At 46.2% G+C, this 26,688-nt stretch overlaps 2 protein-coding genes across 2 annotated transcripts in view; one reads left to right on the top strand and one right to left on the bottom strand.

Moving 5' to 3' along the window:
- Positions 1–505: 505 nt before the first annotated feature.
- On the bottom strand, positions 506–3,427 carry CHRM5 (cholinergic receptor muscarinic 5). The gene has a single exon (XM_059705612.1). The coding sequence runs from the start codon at positions 3,348–3,350 to the stop codon at positions 1,761–1,763; it is 1,590 nt and encodes a 529-aa protein (XP_059561595.1). The 5' UTR covers positions 3,351–3,427; the 3' UTR covers positions 506–1,760.
- Positions 3,428–14,395: 10,968 nt separating this feature from the next.
- Positions 14,396–26,688, top strand: part of AVEN (apoptosis and caspase activation inhibitor) — a 176,259-nt gene continuing 163,966 nt past the window's right edge. The window contains exon 1 of the mRNA XM_059705638.1: positions 14,396–14,733. Coding sequence (XP_059561621.1) covers positions 14,497–14,733 — 237 coding nt within the window. The 5' untranslated portion in view covers positions 14,396–14,496. The remainder of the gene's footprint in view (positions 14,734–26,688) is intronic.

Genomic DNA, 26,688 nt, shown 5'->3' with positions numbered 1-26,688 from the left:
CACTGTTGCCTTCTTTGTGGATCTTTAATTATTTGCACTATTTTATAGTTTCAATTTCTTGCACATTGGTTTATTTTCAAAATTATCAAAGAAACATCTTAGATTCAGTTTGTTTATGCACACAGATTTCAATTAAATTTGGATTTGAATAATCCTGATACTCTAATGCAGTGGTTCTCAACCTTGGCTGCACATTAGAATCACCTGGGAATCTTTTTAAAATCCTGATTTCTGGGCCCCATCCTCCAAAAATTCTGTTTCTTTGTTATGGGGTGGGGCCACAACATTAGTAACAAAGAAACAGAATTTCCGGAGGAGGAGGCCCAGAAAATCAGGATTTTAAAAAGATTCCCAGGTGATTCTAATGTGCAGCCAAGGTTGAGAACCACTGCTGTATGTTATGTAGATATAACTGACATATTTTCATACATTATTATGACCTACATTTTGCTTTTTTAAAGCCTCGTCTTTCCTTTTTAATGGCCATGGCCAGCTTCAGTGGACTCAACTGTACTTTTCTGGACGTCTCATCTTTGACCATGAATTTGGAGAGGAATGAATAAGTAAGTCATTTCTGAACCATGATTCAAGGACCTATTAAAAAAAAGTAATAAAACCTTTCCCCTGCTGTCTCTCCACTTTTGGCTGGAGGCTCCACAATGACCTGCTGTGCCTGGGTGTGAACTGGGGTCTGTGTGAACTGAGGGAAATTGGGGGCCTGCTAAAGACCAAGGAATAAGTTCAAAATCATGGGGTGAAACCAAATTTGTTTTCCACAATTTGCCTCAGGTTTGCCTTTCAAAGAGATTAGAAATTAAGACCGCTGAAAACAGTTTAAGAGAACCCTGAGGAATAGCCTGGAGAAGATCTTTAATCAGTGAAGGACTGTGTTACAACTCGTCTTCCTAAGAACAGAACATGAATAAATGGGTTTACATGGGCACAAAATAGAATGCACAATATTTGTTAAGAAAAAAAAGGGAAAATCCCTACTGGTAAAACCTAAAATAAGTGACTGGAGACTGGACCATATTTATTAGCAGAATAGAGTCCCCTCTCTAGGACCGGGTGTGATCAGGTTTCAGGGCCTTCCAGACGCAGGATTCTGAAAGGAAGGATGGGCACCAGCTTGAGTTCAATGGATACCAGGAATTGGCATCAGCTGTAAAAGGGACTAGCAAGAGCTTTGCTCAGGTGTAGGGACAGGAAAACATACCACGGCACAGAACACATAACAGCTGTATAATAAATACCTTGTAAATAAATACTGATCGGTTTATAAAGAAAGCCTTAGAAGCCAGTTGAATACCACTCTTGTTGACAGGTAACACTGACTTACAGTCCCCTGGTTCTCACTGACACAAGACAACTTCATAGACACATACACACTGCACAAAAGTCTATGACATGTTTCCGCAGGGGAGACGTTTCCAACTGGTCCCTGCTGTTCCCCACAGAAGGTTAGACAAAAGTCCCCTCGGTCACTGTCCGCCGCGACCCAGCATGCCTCCCGCCTGAGAAGCCACGAGCCCATTCACTTCGATGGCAAACGCCTGTGACATCCGGCGACCTTAGTCGCAGACAGGAATACTTCAATGGACAGCAGGTGTGGCAGGTGTGGCTCCTTTCTTTGGGCAACAGACCTCAAGCCTTTACAAGGTTCCCAGGGACTTGCAGAGACAGATGTCTTTTTTGAACATCAACAAACGGGAATCAGGAAGTGGATGATGGTCATTCTTTTGAGGGGAGTTGTTAACTTTTCAGGGGAGCTTGCTGTTCCCCTGCCAGAACAATTTCTCTTCCACTTTTTTCTTTTTCCATCGGCAGAGAAGCAGCATCTTAAAGGTCTTCCGGAAGGTTCTGTTGCAGAGGGCATAGCAAATGGGGTTGACAGTGCTGTTCACGTAGCACAACCAGTAGCCCAAGTGCCACAGGGTGACGGGGACGCACTTGTCACAGAAGGTGGAAACCAGGACCATGATGTTATAAGGGGTCCACGTGATGATGAAGGCCAGGAGGATGGCACTCAAGGTCTGGGCTGCTTTCCTCTCTTTGACAAGGACCATTCTCTTTCGTTTGGTTATTTGATGGCTGAGGTTGGGATCCAGGCCTTTCGTGGAAGGGTCCTTGGACACTGGGGAGGAGCAGGGCATGATTTTCACCTTGCGGCAGCCGTTGTTGGTCTCCTGGGTCCCATCTGCTTTCACCACCAATCGGAACTTATAGGCCACACATTTCTGACTCTTGGATCTATGAGCAGCTGCTGGAGACAGGAAGTATTTTGGGGTGTCGTAGTCATTTTTTTCAGCTTGACCTTTCGCAAAAGTTTCCTTGCTCTCTTCAGTACTGAAGTCTTCCTGCGGGCTTTCCTTGGCCTGACTCTTGTAGACCACCTGGAAGACAGGGTCAGCGGTGGGCTTGTCCTCATCCTCTGAGGAGGGACAGCTGCTGCAGGTAGTGAGCTGCTCAGCTTTGTCCCACTCAGTGCTTGGGCCGGAGGCTTGGGACGGCTTCCCAGGGGTGCTCCTGCGGGAGGATGACCAGGAAGCGTGGCTCCGTTCCCTCTGGGCCAGCGTGGGCCGCGGGCAGCCAAAGCAGCTGAGCAGAGCCTTGTGAGCTGGCTTTCTCTTCTCAGTTTCAGCTACAGAGTCAGAGCCCTGGAGGTCAGCCAGGTCCTTGGTCCGCTTCTCTGTTTCCCGGTAGATTCGGCAGTAGAGAATGGTCATGACGGAAACAGGAATGTAGAAGGCAGCAATGGCGGTGCCGAAAGTGATGGTGGGCTCAGAGAGGAACTGGATCTGGCACTCATCTGGAGGCACCGTTCGCTCCCCCACCAAGTACTGCCAGCAGAGGATCGCTGGGGCCCAGAGGATGAAGGAGATCAGCCAGGCCAAGCCAATCATGATGCCAGCCCTCTTTGGGGTACGCTTGGCCCGATACGTCAGGGGTCTTGTGATGGAAAAGTAACGGTCAAAACTGATCACCAGAAGGTTCATGACAGAAGCGTTGCTGGCCACGTAGTCCAGTGCCAGCCAAAGGTCACAGGCCAGACTCCCGAGAGCCCAGCGTCCCATGAGGATGTAGGTGGTATAGAGATTCATGGAGAAGACCCCAATGATGAGATCTGCGCAGGCTAAGCTGAGCAGGTAATAGTTGTTAACCGTCTTCAGCTGACTATTGACTTTGAAGGAGATCATGACTAAGACGTTGCCCACAGTGGTGATCAGGCTGACCACAGCAGTCACAGCTGCAATGGTGATGACTTCCCACAACCCATGGCGTTCCAAAGGCTGGTGATTCACTGGGGTGCCATTGACAGTAGTGGCATTGTGGTAAGGTTCTCCTTCCATCCTGGTGGGGGAGTTTACATTAGGAGTAAGTCAGGTTCTATACTGTTCTCTTTCGTATCTAACACCTCTTCTGGGACAGTATCTGGAAGAGAGGGAAATACATTATCTCCGCTTGCCAGCATGAATTTCTTTCCCACTCATTGTTTAGAACTTCTAACAAAATACTCAATGTGGTCCCATACACATTTGGGGCAAGATGCTAAAATAAAATTTTTAAAGTTTTTTTAAAATTCTCACCCTAGATTGATTGATTGATTGATTTTTGAGAGAGAGCAAGAAAGAGCTAGAGAGGAAGAGAAAGAGAGAGAAAGAGAGAGAGAGGGAGAGAGAAACAGTGGTGTGAGAAACATCAATTGCTTCCCATATGTGCCCCAACTTGCAACCTTTTAGTGGACATAAGGACACTCTAATCAACTGAACCACCTAGTCAGAGCAAATCTCTAAGGTTTTGAACTTTTTTATAAGGGCATCATCCCTTTGCTTATGATTAATGCCTGAGTGCCTTTCATGTTCAGGAAGCTGCTGCCCTCTTGTGGTTCTGAAAGGCAATTTTAAAAAACGAACTGGGAGGATGAGAGCAATGGAAAAGGAAAGAGAATTGAATTGTTGGGGAGTATTAATGAGGAGAAAGCAGGTGACATTGTTACTTTCTACTGCAATAGCCTTAAGGTCAGACACTTTTTAAGCTCCTGGTGATAAGTATTTAGCCTATCGTGCACTGGAGAAAAAGACAAGTTATATCAACTCTATAGTCCAATTATTTAGATTATTGAGTTTAATTATAGATTCAGATATTAAACATTATTGAGGCATTGTTGTGAGCCAAGACTGTATTACAAAACCTCACCCTGACTTAGTGCACAAACTCCCAGTGGGTGCCTGGTTTTCATTGCGAGGGTTTGAAATTTGCCTCATGTGCTGAAGATGGTGACCCTCCCTTGGGCTATTTGCAATGTCATATAAATGTTTTAAAATATCTTTAAAAAATTTTTTAATTTATTTTTTCTTTTTAAGATAATTTTTAAATTATAGTTGACATACAATATTATATTAATTTCAGGTATACAACAGTGATTAGACATTTATAAAACTTATGAAGTGATCACCCTGATTAATCTAGTACCCATTTAACACCATACATAGTTATTACAATATTATTGACTATATTCCCTATGCTGTACTTTATTTATTTTATATTTGCATGGTTTAAAATTTTTTTAATTGAATTTTTTTGGGGTGACATTGGTTAATAAAATCATTGGTACAAATCTATAATACATCATCTGTATATTGTATTATGTGTTCACCACCCAAATATCTTTTTATTTATTTATTTATTGTTAATTCTCACCCAAGAATATTTTTTCTATTGACTTTTAAAGAGAGTGGAAGGGAGGAAAGGAGAAAGGGAGGGAGGGAGGGTAGAAAGGAGAGAGGGAAAGAGATAGAGATAGAGACAGAGAGAGAGAAACATTGATGTGAGAGAGATACATCGATTGGTTATTTCCGGAACTCACCCTGACCGGGCTGGGATTGAATCTGCAACCCTTAACCCAGAGTCAAACCCGGGACCTTCAGTGCATGGACCAATGTTCTAACCATTGAACAACCATTGAGCAACACCTGGACCCTTCTGCTCAGGGCCAAATATCTTTTTAAAATCTGACTATAAAGTAATATGCTCTTTGTAAAAGTTGAAGCAATGTCCAAATGTATAACTTAGAAAACAAAAGTCTCCTCTAGTTCCGACTTTCAGTACTAACAGGTTAGTGTATATTTTGACAGGTTTTCTTTATGCATATACTAACCAACATTTAAATACAGTTATTTTTAAGTGGTTGAATTTTCTTTTTTTAAAAAAATATATTTTATTGATTTTTCACAGAGAGGAAGGGAGAGAGATAGAAAGTTAGAAACATCAATGAGAGAGAAAGATCGATCAGCTGCCTCCTGCACATCTCCCACTGGGGATGTGCCTACAACCCAGGTACATGCCCTTGACCGGAATCGAACCCAGGACCCTTGAGTCCACAGGCCAACGCTCTATCCACTGAGCCAAACCGGTTTCAGCTGAATTTTCTTTAAGTGGGTAAATTTTTAATGTTCACACTCTGAATGTGTTTTTTTTTTTTGTAAGTGGCTTTTTATTTCTGAATGTTGTTTTTTACTTAAATCATTACAGACTTCTTTTGCATCAGTAAGTAAGTCTTTGGGATCAAAGAAATATTTTTTTGCATTATTTCACTTAATGGATATACTATAATTTATTTAATCAACTCCCCATTGATAAATTCCAAATCTAAAAAGAAAATTTTATTTTCTAGTTTACAAATTTATGTACCTGATAAAAGCTTCAATGGTTACAAATGGGAAAACAGTAAAAGATAGGTCTTCCTCCCACCTCTGACCTCCATACTCTCTATGACCCCTTTTCCAGAGGTAACCAGTTACCATTTTTTTTAAGCTTTTTTTTTAATGTCTTTTTATTGATTTCAGAGAAGAAGGAAGAGAGAGAGAGATAAACATCAATGATGAGAGGGAATCATTGACTGGCTGTCTCCTGCATGCCCCCTATAGGGGATGGAGCCTGCAACCCGGGCATGAGCCCTTGACTAGAATCGAATCTGGGACCCTTCAGTCCACAGGCTGACGCTCTATCCACTGAGCCAAACCAGCTAGGGCCAGTTACCATTTCTTATTTTCCTTCCAAACAATAATGTGTGCATATAATATATATTTGATGATATATGAAAATAGCATTACAAAATTCCAGGCACCATGGCATGATGATAGGAAGCAGAGAGAGAAGGCTTTTTGATGGCCCTCAGAGCGTACTATGTGGCAATACCTGCTCTGCCTACTGGTCGGTTTTGACTTCTTTAGTAACAGTAATTGATATAAAGATGACAAATTCATGAAAGGCTATATATTTTTTTGTTTTATATTTTAAACTGTATCTTTAGATTTTTTAAAAAAATATATTTTATTGATTTTTTTACAGAGAGGAAGGGAGAGGAGGGATAGAGAGTTAGAAACATCGATGAGAGAGAAACATCGATCAGCTGCCTCCTGCACACCCCCTACTGGGGATGTGCCCACAACCAAGGTATAGGCCCTTGACCAGAATCGAACCTGGGACCCTTTAGTCTGCAGGCCGACGCTCTATCCACTGAACCAAACAGTTAGGGCTCTTTAGATTTTTAAAATCTCAAATTCAATATGGCACTGAAGATATTGTCTTGTAACAGAATCCAGATTCCCCCACCTTCCTCATCTTACACCCTTCTCTTTCACATCCCGACCAATGCAGTTCAATTTACCTATGAAATATTTCTCTTATTGGTCCCTTTCCATTCCTGCTGCTACCACACTGGTCCAGTCTCCTGTTATTTTATACCAATAACTTCTTGGTATCACCAACATCCAAAAGCTGGCAAAGTAAATCCCAAGTGCCAGGTCACCAGACACAGACTCACCAGAACCTGAAAAGAACAAAGTTACTTTATACCCTACAATTATCTGGGCAAATGCCATCGCAGACTGTCTTCCAGTTGTCAGTACTAAGCTGTGAAGTGCAAGAATTTCCTTCCTTCTTTCCTTCTTTCCTTCCTTCCTTCCTTCCTTCCTTCCTTCCTTCCTTCCTTCCTTCCTTCCTTCCTTCCTTCCTTCCTTCCCCTTTACTCCCTCCCTCCCTCCCTCTCCCTCCCACTCTCTCCCTCCTTTCAGTCAATATTTATTGACTGTCTATTATGTGATAGACTCTAATGCCAGGGATACTATGGACAAGACCCTAGTGGGGGTATAGATAAATATCTGGGGGTTGGTTCTGCATGCCATAGGGCACATGTGAAGGGCATCTAACCCAGTCAAGTGATGGTGGGGAAAACACACCCTGAGGAAAAAATTTCCAAGCCAAGACTTGAAACATAAATGGGCTTTAGCTAGGCAACAAGGGTGGGATGGAGTTGGGGAAGAATGTTTAGGCCTCACAAGGGAAGAGCTTGTTTGTAAGCCCAGAGGCAAAAGGAGGCATCGAGTACTAGGAAGCCTGAGATGTGAGAGGTGAGCCTAGAGTGGTTGAGGGTGGGGTGAGGAGGGACAGGAGTGGACCTGAGAGACAAGTCTGCTTTCTGGGAGAACTGTGTCAGCTATTTCCAGACTCCCCACCTGCTCTGAAGGTGGTCCCAACATCCATAGTGCTGGGGAGACATAATAAAATGAACTGAGAAACCAAGATGGCGGCACAGGTAAACACCGGAGATTGCTGCCTCGAACAACCACTTCAAAAATACAACTGAAAGCCGAAATGGACATCATCCAGAACCACAGGAAGGCTGGCTGAGTGGAAAGTCCACAACTAGAAGGAAAGAGAAAAGCATACTGAGACTCAGAGGAGGCGCAGTGCTGAAGTAAAATACTAAGGTGCTGAGTGCATGCGGAGCGGGCTGGTGGCTAAGGGCATGGTTGTCATTTTTAATCGGGAGGGAGTCTCAGGCTCTGAGCTCCAGTTCCGGGCGAGTCTCTAGGGACCCAGACTCATACGGGAGAAGCAGGACTGTCTGGCAGCGGTCGGAATTCTCCGAGGGGCTTGCAGCAATTACCGGGACACTGAGAAGCAGAGCCTCTGAGGGCAAGACTGAGAGCAGCCATAGCTGCTAGCCCCACCCTGTTGATCCCATGGGACCCGCCCTGCCCAAGCCCTGCTGGGAGGCTTTTGCTGGATAGCCTCAGGCAAAGGCTAGATTAGCACCTCCCTAGAGAGCCAGGAAGCCCAGAGGTCAGAGTGGGACCATCCAGTTTGAAGCTCCGTGGAAACATAAAGGACACACTCAGGGGGCAGACTCAGTGAGCACCAAAGCCCCATTGAAGCAAGTCTTGCCCCAGAGGGGTGTCTCCAGCACAGTTCTCCCACTGCAGACACAGCTGATTCTTACAGCCAATTGGCCTGGAGGCCAATTCCTCCCAGTGATACCTACAACAATCAAGGCTTAACTACAACAAGACTGTGCACAAAGCCCACAAGTGGGTGCACCAAGAGTGTCCTCCTCAGGTAACTGGGGAGGCTGAACCACTGGGCCCTCCAGGACACTTAGCACAGAAAACCACTGTATCAACACAGGGAAGCATAAAAATGTGGAGACAAAGAAAAAGGGCACAAATGACAGAAATGGAGGAAAGCAAACTACTGGATATAGAGTTCAAAACCACACTTTTAAGGCCTTTCAATAATTTTCTAGAAACTGCCGATAAACTTAATGAGATCTACAAGAAATCTAATGAGACCTTCGATGTTGTGATAAAGAACCAACTAGAAATTAAGCATACACTGACTGAAATAAAGAATATTATACAGACTCCCAACAGCAGACTAGAGGATTGCAAGAATCAAGTCAACAATTTGAAATATGAAGAAGCAAAAAACACCCAACCAGAAAAGCAAAGTGAAAAAAGAATCCAAAAATACGAAGATAGCTTAAGGAGCCTCTGGGACAGCTTCAAGCATACCAACATCAGAATTATAGGGGTGCGAGAAGAAGAGAGAGAGCAAGATATTGAAAACCTATTTGGAGAAATAATGACAGAAAACTTCCCCTACCTGGTGAAAGAAATAGACTTACAAGTCCAGAAAGCACAGAGAACCCCAAACAAAAGGAATCCAAAGAGGACCACACCAAGACACATCATAATTAAAATGCCAAGAGCAAAAGACAAAGAGAGAATCTTAAAAGCAGCAAGAGAAAGACAGTCAGTTACCTACAAGGGAGTACCCATATGACTGTCAGCTGATTTCTCAACAGAAACTATGCAGGCCAGAAGGGAGTGGCAAGAAATATTCAAGGTGATGAATGCCAAGAACCTACAACCAAGATTACTTTATCCAGCAAAGCTATCATTCAGAATTGAAGGTCAGACAAAGAGCTTCACAGATAAGAAAAAGCTAAAGGAGTTCATCACCACCAAACCAGTATTAAATGAAATGCTGAAAGGTATCCTTTAAGAAGAGGAAGAAGAAAAAAAAGGTAAAGATACAAATTTTGAACAACAAATACACATCTATCAACAAGTGAATCTGAAAATCAAGTGAATAATCTGATGAACAGAATGAACTGGTGATTATAATAGAATCAGGGGCATAGAAAGGGAGTGGACTGACTATTCTTGGGCGGGGGTGGGGGTGGGGGGGAAAGGGGTGTGGGAGATGCGGGAAGAGACTGAACAAAAATTGTGAACCTATGGATGAGGACAGTGGGTGGGGAGTGAGGGTGGAGGGTGGGGCGGGAACTGGGTGGAGGGGAGTTATGGGGGGAAAAAAGAGGAACAAATGTAATAATCTGAACAATAAAGATTTAATTAAAAAAATAAAATGAACTGACTGCTTGATGAGTTGTTCTAATCAAGTCTTCAAAATAGAAATAATTGGTGTTTTGGAAGATTTAATTACCACTTAATTTTAGTGAGCAATTTATAACAGATAAATTGAGTGCATATCCTCTCTGACCTGATGTTTTATTTGCAAAAATAAGGAAATTGGACTATATAATCTAAGATGCCTACATTTCTATGGTTTTGTATTTTACATAATGTGATGGTTAATTGTATTTGTTGACTTGATTAGGCTATGGTACCCAGTTGCTTGGTCAAACAGCCATGTAGATGTTGCTGTGAAGGCATTTTTTAGATGTGAATAACATTTAAGTCAGTAGGCTTCAGGTAAAGCAGATTAGCCTTCAAAATGTGGGTGAGCCGCATCCCATCAGTTGAAGGCCATAAGGGAAAAGACGGAGGTTCGCCAAAGAGGAAGGAATTCTGCCTCCAGACTCAAGACTATGGCACTGAGTCCTGCTGGAATTTCTAGCCCTCTGTCTTGCACTGCACATTTCAGACTTGCTAGCCCCCAGTTGTATGAACCTATTCTTTGAAAATTTCTTCCTCTTTCTATCTCTCTCTCTGATAAGCAGAATAAACACGTTGATACATGGAAGAGCAGCTCATTTAGAGTGGCAACATCATCTCATAATTATTCAACTGAACCTGGCATTGGGTGCTTCAGGTTCAAATCACAGCTTTGAGCTATGACTTTCAGCATATTACTTAACCTCTCTAAATTTCAGACTCACATTTTTAAAGTGGGGATAATAAAGAGTCATTACCTCACAGGAATATTTTAAGGATTAAATGAGATAATCCATGTTAAGTGTTTCTCAAAGTGCCTGACACGGTAATATTCATTATAGAGCAGCAAGCAATCTGGCAGGAAGGACATCAGGAATGGATGTGGGAATGGACCGGAGGCATGGTCTATTAGGGGACAATTGGGATGAGACAATGAGGCAGTACTCTGGTGTTTGAGATACTGGCTGTTTGAGATACTTTGTGGTGCAAGTGATATGTTTCCCTTTAGTTTGTGTAGCTGGTGTTCTTCTAGGGGCAGAGCAAATTGTTCCCAACCAGCAAAACAGAATAACAGGCTAACACAGTCTTCCTCAAAGTCTGCTCATTAAGACTATTTCAAGATGCTTGATTGAAAAAAAAAATGGTTCCATGGTCAGTAAGTTGAGAAAATGCCATATCCTATATAATAAAAGCATAATATGCAAATTGACTGAATGGTGGCACAACCGGTTGGCGGGAGGCGGGGCTGGCGAGCAGGCGGCGCCAGGCCAGCCAAGGCAAGTGCAAGGGGGGCGGGTTTGGGTGGGGGGAAGATGGCGATAGGGGGGGCAGCAGTGACCAGCGGCTCCTGCACGCCCCCTACTGGGGATCGAGCCCCTAACCCCCAACTGGGAATCAAACCGTCATGGGTTGATGCTCAACCACTGAGTAACATTGGCCAGACTCAGATAACTTTTATTACAGCATATTGTCATGTTGTTTTATTGTTATTGTCTAATTTTATTATTTATTTATTTAAATCCTCATCTGAGGGTATTTTTCCACTGATTTTTAGAGAGAGTGGAAGAAAGAGGGAAAGACAGAGAGGAATATCAGTGTGAGAGGAACATGTCGATTAGTTGCCTCCTGCACACACCCCGACCAAGGCCGGGGCAGGGGATGAGCCTGCAACTGAGGTACATGCCCTTGACAGGAATCGAACCAGGGACCCTAGGGTCCAAGGGCCGAAGCTCTCTACCCGCTGAGTCAAACCAGCTAGGGCTATTGTTGTCTAATTTATAAATTAAACTTTATCTTAGGTCTGTAGATACAGTGTATAGGGTTCAGTACTATCCCCAGTTTCAGGCCTTTGCTGGGGTCTGGAACACATCCCTGTTCATAAGGGGGACAACTGAGCGGTAGAGGCTGGGATCCTCTTAAACACTAAAGCACAGGACAAGCTACCACCACAAAAAATGATCTATCTCTAAATATGCCCAAGTTAAGAAACTCTTGATTTGTGCTGATGTCTGGCACGAGGTTTATATGTGGATGTTCACCTTGATGAGAGCCTAAATCTGTGGTGTGCAGGAAACTTAACAACCTGTTTCTGCCTCCACCCCCAACAAAGCTGATGGGCAGAAATTTGCCAATTTCTGTGGTGTAACAGTTTCCACTGTGGCCCATTTCAAGATATCAGCTTTATGTCACTGACCATAGAATTAGGAAGAGACAATGTACCAAACCATTATCAGTTCTGGCCACACAAGGGGGACAGGTTGTCCACTGGATTCTTTTTTTTTTTTTTTTTATGTCCACTGGATTCTTAAAAAATATTGATATCCATCTGTATCTCCTGTTAGCTCCTTTATGGTGTGCAGAGAAAAGGATACAATTCTTTCTACTCTTCTCATTTTCCTGTTGTTTTAGTCTTTCTCTAGAGGTAGGATTACTTAATTTGAGTTTAACATGGGAATGAATAACTTAATCCTGAATGCATGGTAAGTCTTAATGTTACAAGTAGAGACAAGGGGGCCAAAAGTGGGGGAGGGGAAATAGAGCCTGGAGGAATAAATAAAAAGGGAAAGGCTGGAGAAGTGTAGGGAGGGAAAGAATAAGAAAAAAAAAAAATCTAATCTAATAATAGACAAACAGGATAATTGACCGTACCTTCGCTACGCCTCCCATTGGCTAATCAGCACGATATGCAAATTAACCGCCAACAAAGATGGCGGCTAATTTGCATACATAGGCTCCAAGCTGCGGAGCGAAGACTGAAGGCGAGCTGGAGCAGTGAAGACGGAAGACAGAAGGCGGCTCCAGCCAGAGCAAAGGCCTGGGTCCCGAGTGCCGGAGGAAAACCGGTGCCCGCAGCCAGAGGAAGGGCAGGCCTATTGCACGAATCTCTTCATGCAGTAGGCCTCTAGTGTAGAAATAAGTGTCTACTGTTAAGAAAAAAAAAAAAAGCAGCAACACAGAAAAATGCAGAATTAAAAAATACTATTATCCTGCCCTGCTAGCGTAGCTCAGTGGTTGAGCATCGACCTATGAACCAGGAGGTCATGGTTCGATTCCAGGCCAGGGCACATGCCCAGGTTGCGGACTCCATCCCCAGTGGGGGGCATGCAGGAGGCAGCCAATCAATTATTCTCTCTCACCATTGATGTTTCTCTCTCTCTCTCCCTCTCCCTTCCTCTCTGAAATCAATAGAAATATATTTAAAAAAATACTATTATCCTGACATTCTCTCCTGCATTCCCTCTCTTGACTAATGGCATCAACTACTTGGTCATTCAAGCTAGAAACCTGGGCATCAATCCTAACTTCTCATCTCCCTGACCTTCCCATTTACAATTGGACACGAAGTCCTGTTAATTCTTCCATCTCCTTTCTGTCCCTATTATCTGCCTCCTTGGCGCTCAACTTAATTCAGGCCCTATTTGTGGCCTGCATTTCCCCAATGATTTCCAAATGCCTTTGCCTAGAATTCTAATTCTCCTCCACAGAATATCAATCGGGCAAACTCCTGCTCAACCCTCAGGCCCTGGCTTAAGGGTCTATTTCTCATGAAGCCTTGGGCAACTACTCACTTAGATGTAGGTTAAATTTTCCTCCCCTGGGCCTTCACCTTGATCCACTCACTGTACTCAGCACACGACTGCAATCATCTGTTTACAGCAGTATTTTTCTTGTGGGAAGTGAGCTATTTGAGGGCAGACAATGTTTTTTTGTTTGTTTGTTTTGTTTTGTTTTAATCTTCAGGACCTAGCACTGTGCCTGACACTGAGTAGACAACTAAAACAATGAATAGTGTTACATTTGTGTGTGTGTGTTTATTTTTTAATCCAGAAAAGACTGGAGAGGAAAAAAACACTTATTTTGCAACACTGATTGGATGATGGACATTTTAAGTCCCTGGTTTTATTTCATGTGGTTTCTGTAATACAAAGTTAAAAATGACTCCCACGTGCCCTTATAACTAATCGCCCTTCTTCCCCTTGGTTAAAAATATAGACTGATCCATAAAATGGACTACTATTTAGGTATAAAAGAAACCGAACATTAAATAATGAGTCTCAAAAAATTTCTGCTGAATAAGTGAAAACTCGAATAGGCTGCGGTGAGAGAGAATGCTAGTTCCCGGTTGCCCAGCCGTGTTACTAGGCTTGTTTCCTCACATGCAAATGCGGGTAACGGGCTGTAGCGGGGCCTCACGCTCCGGTGCTAAGAGTGAGGACAGCGGTTACTCTGCAGGCTTCCTCTTGGGGACTCCCTCTCCCGGCTCCTGGCTGCAGGCTGCAGTCCGCACCCACCTCTCCCCAGAGACCCACCCCCTTTCCCTCCACCCACTTTGAACCCCGAGTTTAGTCCATTTACAATTATATTCATTCTTAATAATCAGGAGATTAAACTGCAAAAGTAGTTTTATGCAAATACACCCATATTTGTGTGTGTGTGTATATATACTTTTTTACAAAAACGAGTTTATATTATACAAGCTGTTCCATAACCTGCCCTTTCACTGTCCCTCCCCCACTCCCACCCCGTCCCCGCTGTGGCTCCCCCTGGTCGCGCCTTCCTCGGAGCCCCCGGCCCTCCCCGAGCCCGGCTCCCGCCCCGCCGGCCCGGCCCGAGCCGCCCCGCCCCCGCCCCGGGCTCCGTCCCGGCCCGCACGCCGCGCTGCCGCCACCAGCCCCTCGCGGCAGCTTCCGGTGGGGCGCGGCGTCTCCGCGTGGCCCGGCCCCGGGCGCTCAGCACCGCCGGCCGCGGCCAGATGCAGGCGGACCGCGGAGCTCGGGGCGGCCACGGACGCCGGCCCGGCCGCGACCGGCCCGGCGGAGATCGCGACCGCGAGAGGGCGGGGGCCGCGGCGGCGGCGGCGAGAGGCGGCGGCGGGGACGGAGGCGGCCGCCGGGGCCGCGGCCGGGGTTTCCGCGGCGGCCGTGGACGAGGCGCCCCGCGGGGCGGACGCCGGGAGCAGGGAGGCCGGGGCGCCGGAGGCAGAGCGCCGGTAAGAGGCGATGGTTGGGGGAGTCGGGACCGGGCTGGTGGGGTCCGGGTCGCGAGCCAAGAGCCGTGACTGGCGTCCTGGGCGCGCGCGCGCGGGGTTGGCGGCGGCGCCTGCGCGGGGCGGGACGGGGCGCGCACGTGGTGCCTCCGTGGGTGCGCCTCTCGCCCTGGACTCAGTCCGTGGTCCTCGCCGCCGGCCCAACGGGTCCCGGGACCATAGTGCAGAACCCAGGGCCCGAGGCGGTGTCGGGGCTCTAGCCTCGGGGGCCGGTTGGGTTCGGTGGGTGTCTGTGAGTGGGTGGGAGTGAGGCCAGGGCGTGGTCTCCAGGACTTAACGCTTGGGCAGCCTTACCTACAGGGAGACGTTCCTGCTATTAGGAGAGAAGGGGTTTTTAAATTTATTTTTAGTCTGTGGTGTTCACTGTGCTATGCCTGGCACACAGTAGGCACATAATAAATGTTTATAGAATGAAATAATGGCCCGGATGGACTGGACTCGTACTACTTGGGGATGGGATCAGATGCATAATTCTCTCTCTTTTTTTAAAGTGGGGCCTTGACTTATGAGTTTAATTCCTTCCGAGACCGAGCTCGTTAACTCAAATTACTCTCAATGCAAAAAATCGGCGGAGAGACAGCTGGTATCTCAAAAAACTCGTTAGTCAGGACACTCGTAAGTCAAGGCCCCACTGTAGTTCTCTTTTAATATATATATGTAGGAATCAGGCCACTGGCCTTTGTCTTTTTGCATTTTCAATCAAGTGTTTCAGCAATCAGGGCTGAATTTTAATAGCGATGTGATCGGTCTGTCAACATAACACATTCATAAGGAAAGTTCTTAGAGATCACAGCAGGGAATGATATGGACAAACTGCTACTCTACTGATATCCCAGCTAAAGGAGTTAGATTACTGTCTTTTTGTGAGCTGTTCTGCTGTTATTTTAACATTTATAGTACAAAACTGCCTTTATGTTTTGAATTCTCATGTGCATAGGTAAAAACAATTTCTGTATTGAGGCAAAATTTCCTATAACTGAATTACTTGCTATATCTTCAGGGCACAGTAGGTAAGACGTCCCTGAAGATAGTTGTATACAGAAATACAGAGTTGGAAAAAGATTTCAAGTGTAACATACTTAACCTTGTTGAGATCAAGGTAGGTAAAAAGTAAAATATGAGTGAGGTATGAAGAAATACTTAGTGCCAGGTTATCAGGGAATGAGGGAAACTCAGGCCAATTTAGTGTGCACATGTTACCTTTATAACAACATTACTTATATATACATACTAGAGGCCCGGTGCACACAAATTTGTGCACTGGGGCGGGGGGGGGGGGGGGAGGGAGGGTCCCTCAGCCCGGCCTGTGCCCTCTCGCAGTCTGGGACCCCTCGGGAGATAACGACCTGCTGGCTTAGGCCTGCTCCCAGGTGGCAGAGGGCAGGCTCAGTCCCTAGGTGCAGCCCCTGCTCGGGCTCAGAGCAGAGCTGATTGGGGAGTTGGGGCACCGCCCCCTGTCATGCACAGAGCAGGGTGGATCGGGAGGTTGTGATGCCACCCTCAGTCACACTCAGGGTAGGGCCGATTGGGGGGTTGGGGCACCGCCCCCTGTCACACTCAAGGCAGGGTCGATGGGGAGGTTGCGGCGCCACTCCCTGTCACACACAGAGCAGGGCTCATCAGGGGGTTGGGGCACTGCCCCCTGTCATTCACAGAGCAGGGCCCATCAAGGGGATTGGGGCTCCGTACCCTGTCACGCACAGAGCAGGGTCGATCAGGGGGTTGGGGAGCTCCCCCGTCACGCACAGAGCAGGGCCGATCAGGGGGTTGAGGAACTCCTCCCTGTCACAGAGTAGGGCCGATAGGGGAGTTGGGGCACCGCCCCCTGTCACACACAGCAGGGCGGATCAGGGGGTTGGGGCGCCGCCCTCTATCACCCACAGAGCAGGGCTGATCAGGGGGTTGGGGTGCTGCCACTGTCACACTCAGGGCAGGGCCGATGGGGAGGTTATGACTCTACCCCGTCACACACAGAGCAGGGCCCATGGGGGGGGGGGGGTTGGGGCGCCGCACCCTGTCACACACAGAGCCGCAGGGCAATCAGGGGGTTTGGGCGCTGCCCCCTGTCACACTGATCCCGGTGCTGGGAGGCCTCGTGGCTCTGCTGATCCCGGTGCTGGGAGGCATATTACCCTTTTACTATATAGGATAGAGGCCTGGTGCACGGGTGGGGGCCTGCTGGTTTGCCCTGAAGGGTGTCCTGGATCAGGGTGGGGGTCCCCACTGGGGTGCCTGGCCAGCCTGGGTGAGGGGATGATGGCTGTTTGCAGCTGGTCACACACCCTTCAGGGTGGGGGTCCCCACTGGGGTGCCTGGCCAGTCTGGGTGAGGGGCTGAGGGCTGTTTTCAGGCTGGCAGGTGACTGAAGCTCCCAACCTCTCCTTTTTTTCTTTTTTCTTTTTTTTATTCTGGGCCAGCTTTAGCTCTGGCTCCAGCTCTGAGGCCTCTGCTGCTGAAAGCAGGTATCTGGTTTGTTTGGGTTCTATAATTGAAACACTGTATCAACTCCAGCTCTGAGATCCCAGCTGGCTGAAATCAGGTTTCTGGGGTTTTGTTTAGCTTCTATATTTGTAACAATGTTTGAAACTGCAAGCTCAGAGGCCGGCAAGGCAGGTGGGTAACGTTGGTTTCCTCCGTCACTGAAGCAAGCAAGCCTCATGTTAGCTTCAAGCTGCCTGGCTGCTGGCCACTATCTTGGCTGGCAGTTAATTTGCATATCTCGCTGATTAGCCAATGGGAAGTGTAGCGGACGTACGGCTAATTACCATGTTTCTCTTCTATTAGATAGGATAACTTTATATAACTATAATAACTTTATTTTTAAAGCAGCTTAAAGTTATTTAAACAACTTTATGTATACGTATATATGTAACATCTTCAATTTGACAGGTTAACAGACTTGCCTACTATCATAGCTGGTGGCAGAGCTGGGATTTATACTGAGTTGCCCTGGACTCCACTACATTTTATCTCTTAATATTGTGAACCAATCACCACTTTACTGAGAACAAAGTAGGCACTCCTTGTCTACAGGGATCATGTTTTAACTAGAGGCCTGGTGCACTCCCGCCACTGCACTCGCCCAGCTTCTGGCTGAGCAGCGCTCCCCCTGTGGGAGTGCACTGACCACCAGGGCACAGCTGAGCGTCTGCCCCCTGCTGGTCAGTCTGTGTCATAGCTTTGGGCCGAAACTGGCTCTCTGATATCTCCTGAGGGGTCCCAGATTGCAAGAGGGTGCAGGCCAGGCCGAGGGACCCCACCCGTGCATGATCGGGGCCAGGGAGGGACATGGGAGGTTGGCCGGCCAGGGAGGGACTGCGGAAGGGCTCCAGAGTGTGTCCAGCCCATCTCACTCAGTTCCAATCGGTCGGACCCCAGCAGCAAGCTAACCTACCGGTTGGAGAGTCAGCGTCTGCCCCCTGGTTGTCAGTGCACATCATAGCGAGCAGTTGAACAGCCTTAGCATATCATTAGCATATTATGCTTTGATTGGTTGAACAGCCAAACAGATGACCAGACACTTAGCATATTGGGCTTTTATTATATAGGGTAGAAATTGTAGTAATGGTTCTTTTGGGACTTACTGAAGTGTCTGGTGCAAAGGCCTTTAATAACAACTGTCTCTGCCTCGTTAAAGTGAGTGAATGAAGGTGCTTCTGTTGTATTTATCTGTGTTGAACTAAATTGAGTAAAACGACGGTCTATCATTTCGAGCAGTGGTTCTCAACCTGGCTGCACATTAGAATCACCTGGGAATCTTTTTAAAATCCTGATTTCTGGGCCTCATCATCCAGAAATTCTGTTTCTTTGTTATGGGGTGGGGCCACAACAATAGTAACAAAGAAACAGAATCTCTGGAGGATGAGGCCCAGAAATCAGGATTTTTTTTTTAAAAAAAATATATTTTATTGATTTTTTACAGAGAGGAAGGGAGAGAGATAGAGAGTTAGAAACATCGATCAGCTGCCTCCTACACACTCCCTGCTGGGTATGTGCCTGCAACCAAGGTACATGCCCTTGACCGGAATCGAACCTGGGACCCTTGAGTCCGCAGGCCAATACTCTATTCACTGAGCCAAACCAGTTAGGGCAGAAATCAGGATTTTAAAAAGATTCCCAGGTGATTCTAATGTGCAGCCAAAGTTGAGAACCACTGATTTAGAGGATGAATAATATTCTTTTCATTTATGCTAATATTGTAACCCTTTCTGTTAAAGTTTTGGGCTTTATCTTTTGTGGAATGGTTTTTAAAATTCCGTCTTATATTTTCTTTTAGGAGTTTCTCACTTCACAGTTTGATTCAATGTGTTAGTGTATGTGAATGTGTGGCACAGTGCCTGGGGCATAAATAACAGTTGCAGCCCCTACCACTTCTACCACTGTTACCACCACCATTGTATTTTTGGGGGTGGAGGTGGAGGATGGGGTGGAGGAAAAAGCACTGGCATGCTCCCAGGAGGGACCGTGCCCCACCATCGTGTTTTTAGGCAAAGCTGGCTGAAGAGAAGTGGGAAAGATTATTCCTTCATTTTGGTTTGGGTTAGTGACCTGTAAGGTCCCTTCCACTTTCAGATTCTGAAGTACTGTTCACATTTAGGCTTGCTAACAATAACATTATTGGTGTCTAAAGATTAAATGGGACAAGATGGATGGCCTACCTGAGACCTTCTTGTTCTCACATCTTATGGTGCATTTGTGCCAAAAATGGAGATTAATTGCAATGATCAGAAAGAAAAAAATCATAATAGAGTTTTAGCTATGTAAGGACCAGGTGCCTAACTCTGGATTTTAGGACTGTTTTCATACAGCCTTTGCTTTCTGTTTTAGACCCACCACGGCAGATACATGGCTTGTAAATGGAAAACAAGACAAAATAAAACTAGATAAAAAGACTTCTAGATACATAATACTCCAAGGTAACTTAGTTGAATACATAGCCTCTGCGAGTCTCTTGCTCCTAAATCAGTCCTTCTGCAGATGGTATGAACCCAAAGCCTGCAGAGTATGAGAAAGCATCCTATCTAATAATAGACAAACATGGTAATTGACCGTACCTTCACTACACCCCCCATAGACTAATCAGCGAGATATGCAAATTAACCACCAACAAAGATGGTTAATTTGCATCATTAGGCGTGAAGCTGCGGAGCGAAGACTGAAGGCGGCTCCGGCTGGAGCAGCGAAGGCCTGGGTCCCAGGTGCCAGAGGAAAACCGGTGCCGGCAGCCAGGGGAAGGGAAGGCCTATTGCACGAATCTTTTCATGCAACAGGCCTCTAGTCCTATATAATAAAAGCCTAATATGCTAAATGTCTGGTCATCCAGTCATCTGTTCAGCCAATCAAAGCATAATATGCTGCCCTAACTGGTTTGGCTCAGGGGATAGCGCGTCGGTCTGCAGACTGAAAGGTCCCAGGTTCGATTCTGGTCAAGGGTATGGACCTTGGTTGCGGGCACATCCCCAGTAGAAGGTGTGCAGAAGGCAGCTGATCGATGTTTCTCTCTCATCGATGTTTCTAACTCTCTATCCCTTTCCCTTCTTCTCTGAAAAAAATCAATAAAATATATTTTTTAAAAAAAGCATAATATGCTAATGTTATGCTAAAGATGCTCAACAGCTCATTATGTTGTGCACTGACCACAAGGGGGCAGACAGTCAACTGGTCTACCAGTTGCTATGATGTGCACTGACCACCAGGGGGCAGACGCTCTGACCAGTAGGTTAGCTTGCTGCTAGGGTCCTGCCGATCAGGACTGAGCAAGATGGGCTGGACATGCCCTGGAGCCCTCCTGTGGTCCTTCCCTGGATGGACAACCTCCCGTGTCCCTCCCCAGCCCCAATCATGCACTGGAGGGGTCCCTCGGCCTGGCCTGCACCCTCTTGCAATCTGGGACCTCTCGGGAGATGTTGGAGAGCCGGTTTTGGCCCGATCCTGCAGGCCAGGCCGGGGGACCCCACTGGTGCATGAATTCATGCACTAGGCCTCTAGTATATCATAAGACTAATTATCTTCATTGAATACCTACTGGGAGCATGAGGTACTTGATGCAATGTATACTTAAAATTTTTTTTATTAAAAAAACCCCCACAAAAAAACCAGATACTGGGGTTTGTTAGTATTATATTCATCTTTTTGATGAGTTATTAGCAAGGAGAAAGTCAAGGCCTATTGGCTTTCTTTGGAATTTCCCCCCTCTCTTTTCCACCTTATAGTTAATGATAGTAACTCACAATTATTGAGCACTTGGTATGAGATGAGAAAACTTAGGCACAGCTAAGTAACTCACAGTTAGGAGAGGTTAAATAATTTATCCTTTACCATTCAGCCAGCGAATTGCAAAGCCTGGATTCAACCCAGGCATTTTGGTTTGAGGACCTGTGCTTTCAATGGCTAACCTAACGTGCCTCTGGAGTGACTTTGAGATTTGAAAAGGGGGATGTGTGGAGGACTGTTGAGTGATGCTTTTCACATACCTGTTTTTTCCCCCTGATGTTTCGATATGGTTATAAGGCTTTAAGGTAATACTGATACCATCTTTAGTTATTGTGGATGTCAGATCTTAGCTTTCTTGCTCCATATCTATATGGCAGCTGCTTTTAATCATCTATAATAATAAAAGGGTAATATGCTAATTAGACCGGACATCCTTCCAGATGTCATTCTAGATGTCCTTCCTGATGAAGCCGGGGCTGGAGGGAAGCCAGCCAGGGTCCTGGGTACCTGCGGGCAGCCGGAGGGAAGCAGCCCGGGTCCCGGGTGCCTGCCAGTGACTGGAGGAGGGAAGCAGCCTGGGTCCTGGGTGCCTGCGGGTGACTGGAGGAGGGAAGCTGCCTGGGTCCTGGGTGCCTGCCGGTGACTGGAGGAGGGAAGCAGCCCGGGTCCCGGGTGCCTGCGGGTGACTGGAGGAGGGAAGCAGCCCGGGTCCCGGGTGCCTGCCGGTGACTGGAGGAGGGAAGCAGCCTGGGTCCTGGGTGCCTGCTGGCGGCCAGAGGAGGGAAGCCTGGGTCCTGGGTGCTGGAGGGAAGCCTGTGCCGGCAGCTGGGGGAAGGAAGGCCTACTCTTCCAGAAATTTCGTGCATGGGGCCTCTAATCTGTATATATAAAAGCCTAAGCAACTGAATGACCGGTCGACCAGCTGCTATGATGTGCACTGACCACCAGGTGGCAGATGCTCAATGCAGGAGCTGCCCCCTGGTGGTCAGTGTGCTCCCACAGAGGGAGTGCCGCTCAGCCAACAACAGGCACCAGACGCAGGGCTCATGGCTGGCTGCCGCAGCCTGGAGACCACAGTGGAGTGGCAGCGAGCCTACCGAGTGGCAGTGGCGGCAGCAGGTGCAGCGGGGCGGGGATAAGCAGGAGTGGCAGGCAATAGCGGCAGGCGGCATTGGACTGCCGGTTTCAGCCTGATCCCTGCAGGCTACGCCAAGGGACCCCACCAGTGCACGAATCCATGCACTGGGCCTCTAGTGTTTTAATAATTTACTAGAGGCCTGGTGCATGAAATTTGTGCATTCGGTGGGTGTCCTTCAGCCGGGCCTGCACCCTCTCACAGTCTGAGAGCTCTCGGGGGAAGTCTGACTGCTGTGGAGATGGGAGCGGCTCCCGCCACTGCCGCTGCACTTGCCAGCTGTGAGCTTGGCTTCTGGCTGAGCAGCGCTCCCCCTGTGGGAGCTCACTGACCACTAGGGGGCAGCTCCTGTGTTGAGCGGGATCAGGCTGAAACCGGTTCTCCAACATCCCCCAAGGGGTCCTGGATTGTGAGAGTGTGCAGGCCAGGCCGAGGGATCCCACCGGTGCATGATCAGGGACATAGGAGGTTGGCCAGCTGGGGAGGGACCGCGGGAGGGCTCCAGGTCGTGTCCTGCCTGTCTTGCTGAGTACCAATCGGCCGGACCCCAGCAGCAAGCTAACCTACTGGTCGGAGTGTCTGCCCCCTGGTGGTCAGTGCACATCATGGTGACTGGTCGACTCTCTGTCCCCTGGTGGTCAGTGCACATCATAGTGAGTGGTTGAGTGGCTTTAGCATATCATTAGTATATTATGCTTTGATTGGTTGAATGGATGACCGACATTTAGCATATTAGGCTTTTATTATTATAGGATGTCTAATAAAAGATAAGGTAGCTATTTATAGCTGCATTAAGAAAGGTAGTAATTCGAGGCATTTTTTCCTGACCAAACTTTTGCTTTGCAAACAATAGTGTAAACCCTTTGCCTGAGGATTTGACATTTGACATTTTTATTGCTACCATTTCACTCAGTAAAAGGAATCTCTGACTTTGATGTTCAAGTTTACTATGAACCTGGAAGAAGACAGATGTCAAATCAAACTTGCTGGCAGGTTTCTAAGGCACTTGCCCCTTCATTGTTGCTGGAAGGAGTCACCCTTAGAGTGTCAGACAGAGATTAAAAGCTCAAACTAAATGGCAACCTCTAGACTGACTTACTCTCCTTCCTTCCTCCCTTCCTTCCTTCCTTCCTTCCTTCCTTCCTTCCTTCCTTCCTTCCTCCCTCCCTCCCTCCCTCCCTCCCTCCCTCCCTCCCTCCCTCCCTCCCTCCCTCCCTCCCTCCCTCTCTCTCTCTCTCTCTCTCTCTCTCTCTCTCTCTCTTTCTTTCTTTCTTTCTTTCTTTTTAAAGAAAGAATGAAGTACTTTTGGTTAAAAGCTGAATGTGCTTAAGTATCCCTCCAAAATTGCTTTAAGATTAGCTCTTCAAAACCCATGAAATTGACTCTCCTGTTGTAAACTGCTGCTCAGACACTGTAATGTTTTGGCATCCTTATCCTTTCTAGTGTGTACCATTTTGAGGTTTGTTTTTCTGACCATCATTTCACTTACATATTTCCATTATTTTAAAAAAATATATATTTTTATTGATTTTTTACAGAGAGGAAGGGAGAGGGATAGAGGGTTAGAAAAGTCGATGAGAGAGAAACATTGATCAGCTGCCTCCTGCACACCCCCTACTGGGGATCAAGCATGCAACCAAGCCCTTGACCGGAATCGAACCCAGGACCTTTCAGTCCATGGCCTGACACTCTATCCACTGAGCCAAACCGGTCAGGGCCATATTTCCATTATTGATACAGCTAACTGGTTCTTAAAACTTTCTGCTTGTATTCTGCCTGAACTATTTTTGATAAGTTATGTATGATGCTGTACTTTAACATTTCTATCTAACATTTTAAGTCAATGGTTCAGATAGTTTCAGAATATAAAATTTCCAGCACATTGTATATATATAGACATATTAAAAGGAACCATCACATCATTGCTATTATATAGTCACCATCGTTCATTTAAGAATCACATTCAACTCTTTACCAGTGAGAAGATTTACATTATTCCTTATTCCTTTTAACTTGTGTTTTTTAAAAACTTTATCTTTATTATTGAAAGTATCATAGATGTCTCCTTGCTCCCTCCCCCCACACTGATCTCCTCTACCCTGCCCCCGCCCCCCCAGACCTTCACCACACTATTGTCTGTGTCCATGGGTTATGCATATATGCACATAATTAGCTTGTGTTTTAATTCTGCATCTCCTATGGATCTTGATTCAATGTAATATACAGAGTGGGGCAAAAGTAGGTTTACAGTTGTGAATATGGAAAATAACTGATCAATAAACTAGAGGCCTGGTGCATGAAATTCATGCACAGGGAGCGGGGCGGGAGGTGTCTTTCAGCCCAGCCTGTACCCTCTCCAATCTTGGACATCCCTCTCACAATCTAGGACTGCTGGCTCCTAACCACTCGCCTGCCTGCCTGCCTGATTGCCCCTAACTGCTCCCCTGCCGGCCTGATTGATGCCTAACTGCTCCCCTGTTGGCATGATCGTCCCCAACTGCCCTCCCCTGCTGGCCCGATTGCTTCCAACTGCCCTTCCCTGCTGGCCTGATCGACCCCAACTGCCTTCCCCTACAGGGCTAGGGGACTGGGGGACTCCAGCTGGATGAGGCAGGGCTGAGGGGACTGGGGAACTCAGGCTGGATGAGGCAGGGCTAAGGGGACTGGGCGCTGCCATCTGGTGGCTGTGGGCACTGCCATCTTGTGAGGGCATGGCAATCAACTAGCATATTCCCTCTATTGGCTGTCGGTGCAGCCATCTTGTGAGGTGTGATGGTCAATTAGCATATTCCCTCTTTATTAGATAGGATGATAACAATATAAAAATCAACTTTTTCATACTCATAACTGTAAACCTACTTTTTCCCTACCCTGTATTTTTTAGCTCAAAAATATTTTAGTGATCACCTTTTCTGCTTCTCTGTAACAAGTTTTGATTAAAAACATGTTTTATAACCTTAGATATACTTTTTTTCTTTATATTGAGTTAAGAATACATTGATTAATATACAGTTTATTTTGAATAGCAATTATTACACATAAAGGTAATTTTATTATAAATGTTCTTATTTTCCCTAATGAATTTACTAAGGTATCCATAGATGAATATTACTTATTGCCTGGATGAGACAGAATTCAGTGTCAGTTGTTTTCCTAATTTTTGTTTTTATCGATGTAAGCACTGAAAAACATGGGTAGATGGTAATGGTTGGAGTTTCATTATATGTGTCACTCCATTCTTTGAGTACCTTTCTAATTATAGGCCAAAATAATTATTATAAAAAATGTTAATGATCTGTCAGCTGTCAACTGGATTAGGCTCTCCTTCAATTTTGTTGAGAGCAGGGAATTGGAAATTATCTTGTTACTCGGTCTTTAGAATTATACTCTCTCAACATCTGTCCCTATATTTAAAATGACCTCTTTGCTTGGGGACTCAGGGAACACACCATAGTCAGAGAGAGAATGGCTGAGAAGGGTTTTTTTTTTTTTCGGGGGGTGGGTCTGGGGGAGGTTTGGGCTATGCACCATTTGCAGACTATGCTTTCCAGGTATTTGTCATTCTTAACAGTCACAGTCTCTGCTTGGATGGAAAATGGCAAGCTCTTAATTTGAGACCACCAGGCTGTGGTTCCTGGAGAATTAGGTCCTAACCCGCTGCTGCTTTTTCCTGTGATTATTTCCCACCGTACTGGGCAGCTGGCCTCCAAAGAGGTCGGGTAGCTCATTTGCTCCTAACCGCACCACAGCGCAACTTTCTAGCCTTTTTTAGAAATTAAGTTATTGTAATGGTGTTTTCTATTCACATGGCACTGTTCCCAGATGCACTTTGAAATAACAAAGGAAGAATTAAAGACCATACCGACACAATTATTTCTATTCTATAGAAGCTACCGATTAACTTATCGGGGCATTAGATTCATTCCTTTTGAAATTTCATTTTCTTTTGTTAGAAGCCATATGCGTGGTGTGTGTGTGTGTGTGTGTGTGTGTGTGTGTGTGTGTTGAGGTGCCAAGAGTAAAGGCTTTATGCTTTGTATTTTCTTTTGGATGCAAATCAACATTTTGGTTTTGCCTGAAAAAGGAGCACTGGATAGATATATGTTATAGATATTTCACTTTTGAGTGGATTTTGTCAGAGGATGTTAAAAAAAATACAAACCGATGTGCTTAATTGTATCCTGATGTTGCTAGGATGATGTTTTTAGAATTTGACCAACCTGATGTCGGTCAGCCTTAACTTGCTAAAAAGACAATTTTTGTAAAGAACACCGCTCCCAGGGATGCTTTCCCTACCGGCCATTGGTATGTGCACCCAGGATGAAAATGAAAAACTACATAGGAGACTGAGAGTTACCTGTTGTACACCTACAGTCCTACATTTGTGTCCTCTTGCTATTAAGTACTGATATAAATATATTTGATCCCTATGTTTTTTATAAAATACTAGGGGCCCGGTGCACGAAATTCGTGCACTGGGTGTGTGTGGGGGGGAGTGTCCTTCAGCCCAGCCTGCCCCCTCTCACATACTGGGAGCCCTCAGGCGTTGA

The sequence above is a fragment of the Myotis daubentonii genome, chromosome 1 (assembly GCF_963259705.1).
Source record: "Myotis daubentonii chromosome 1, mMyoDau2.1, whole genome shotgun sequence".
Taxonomy (NCBI): Eukaryota; Metazoa; Chordata; class Mammalia; order Chiroptera; family Vespertilionidae; genus Myotis; species Myotis daubentonii.
The sequence above is the reverse complement of the archived record's forward strand: the minus strand, read 5'-3'. Positions and strand labels throughout refer to the sequence as shown.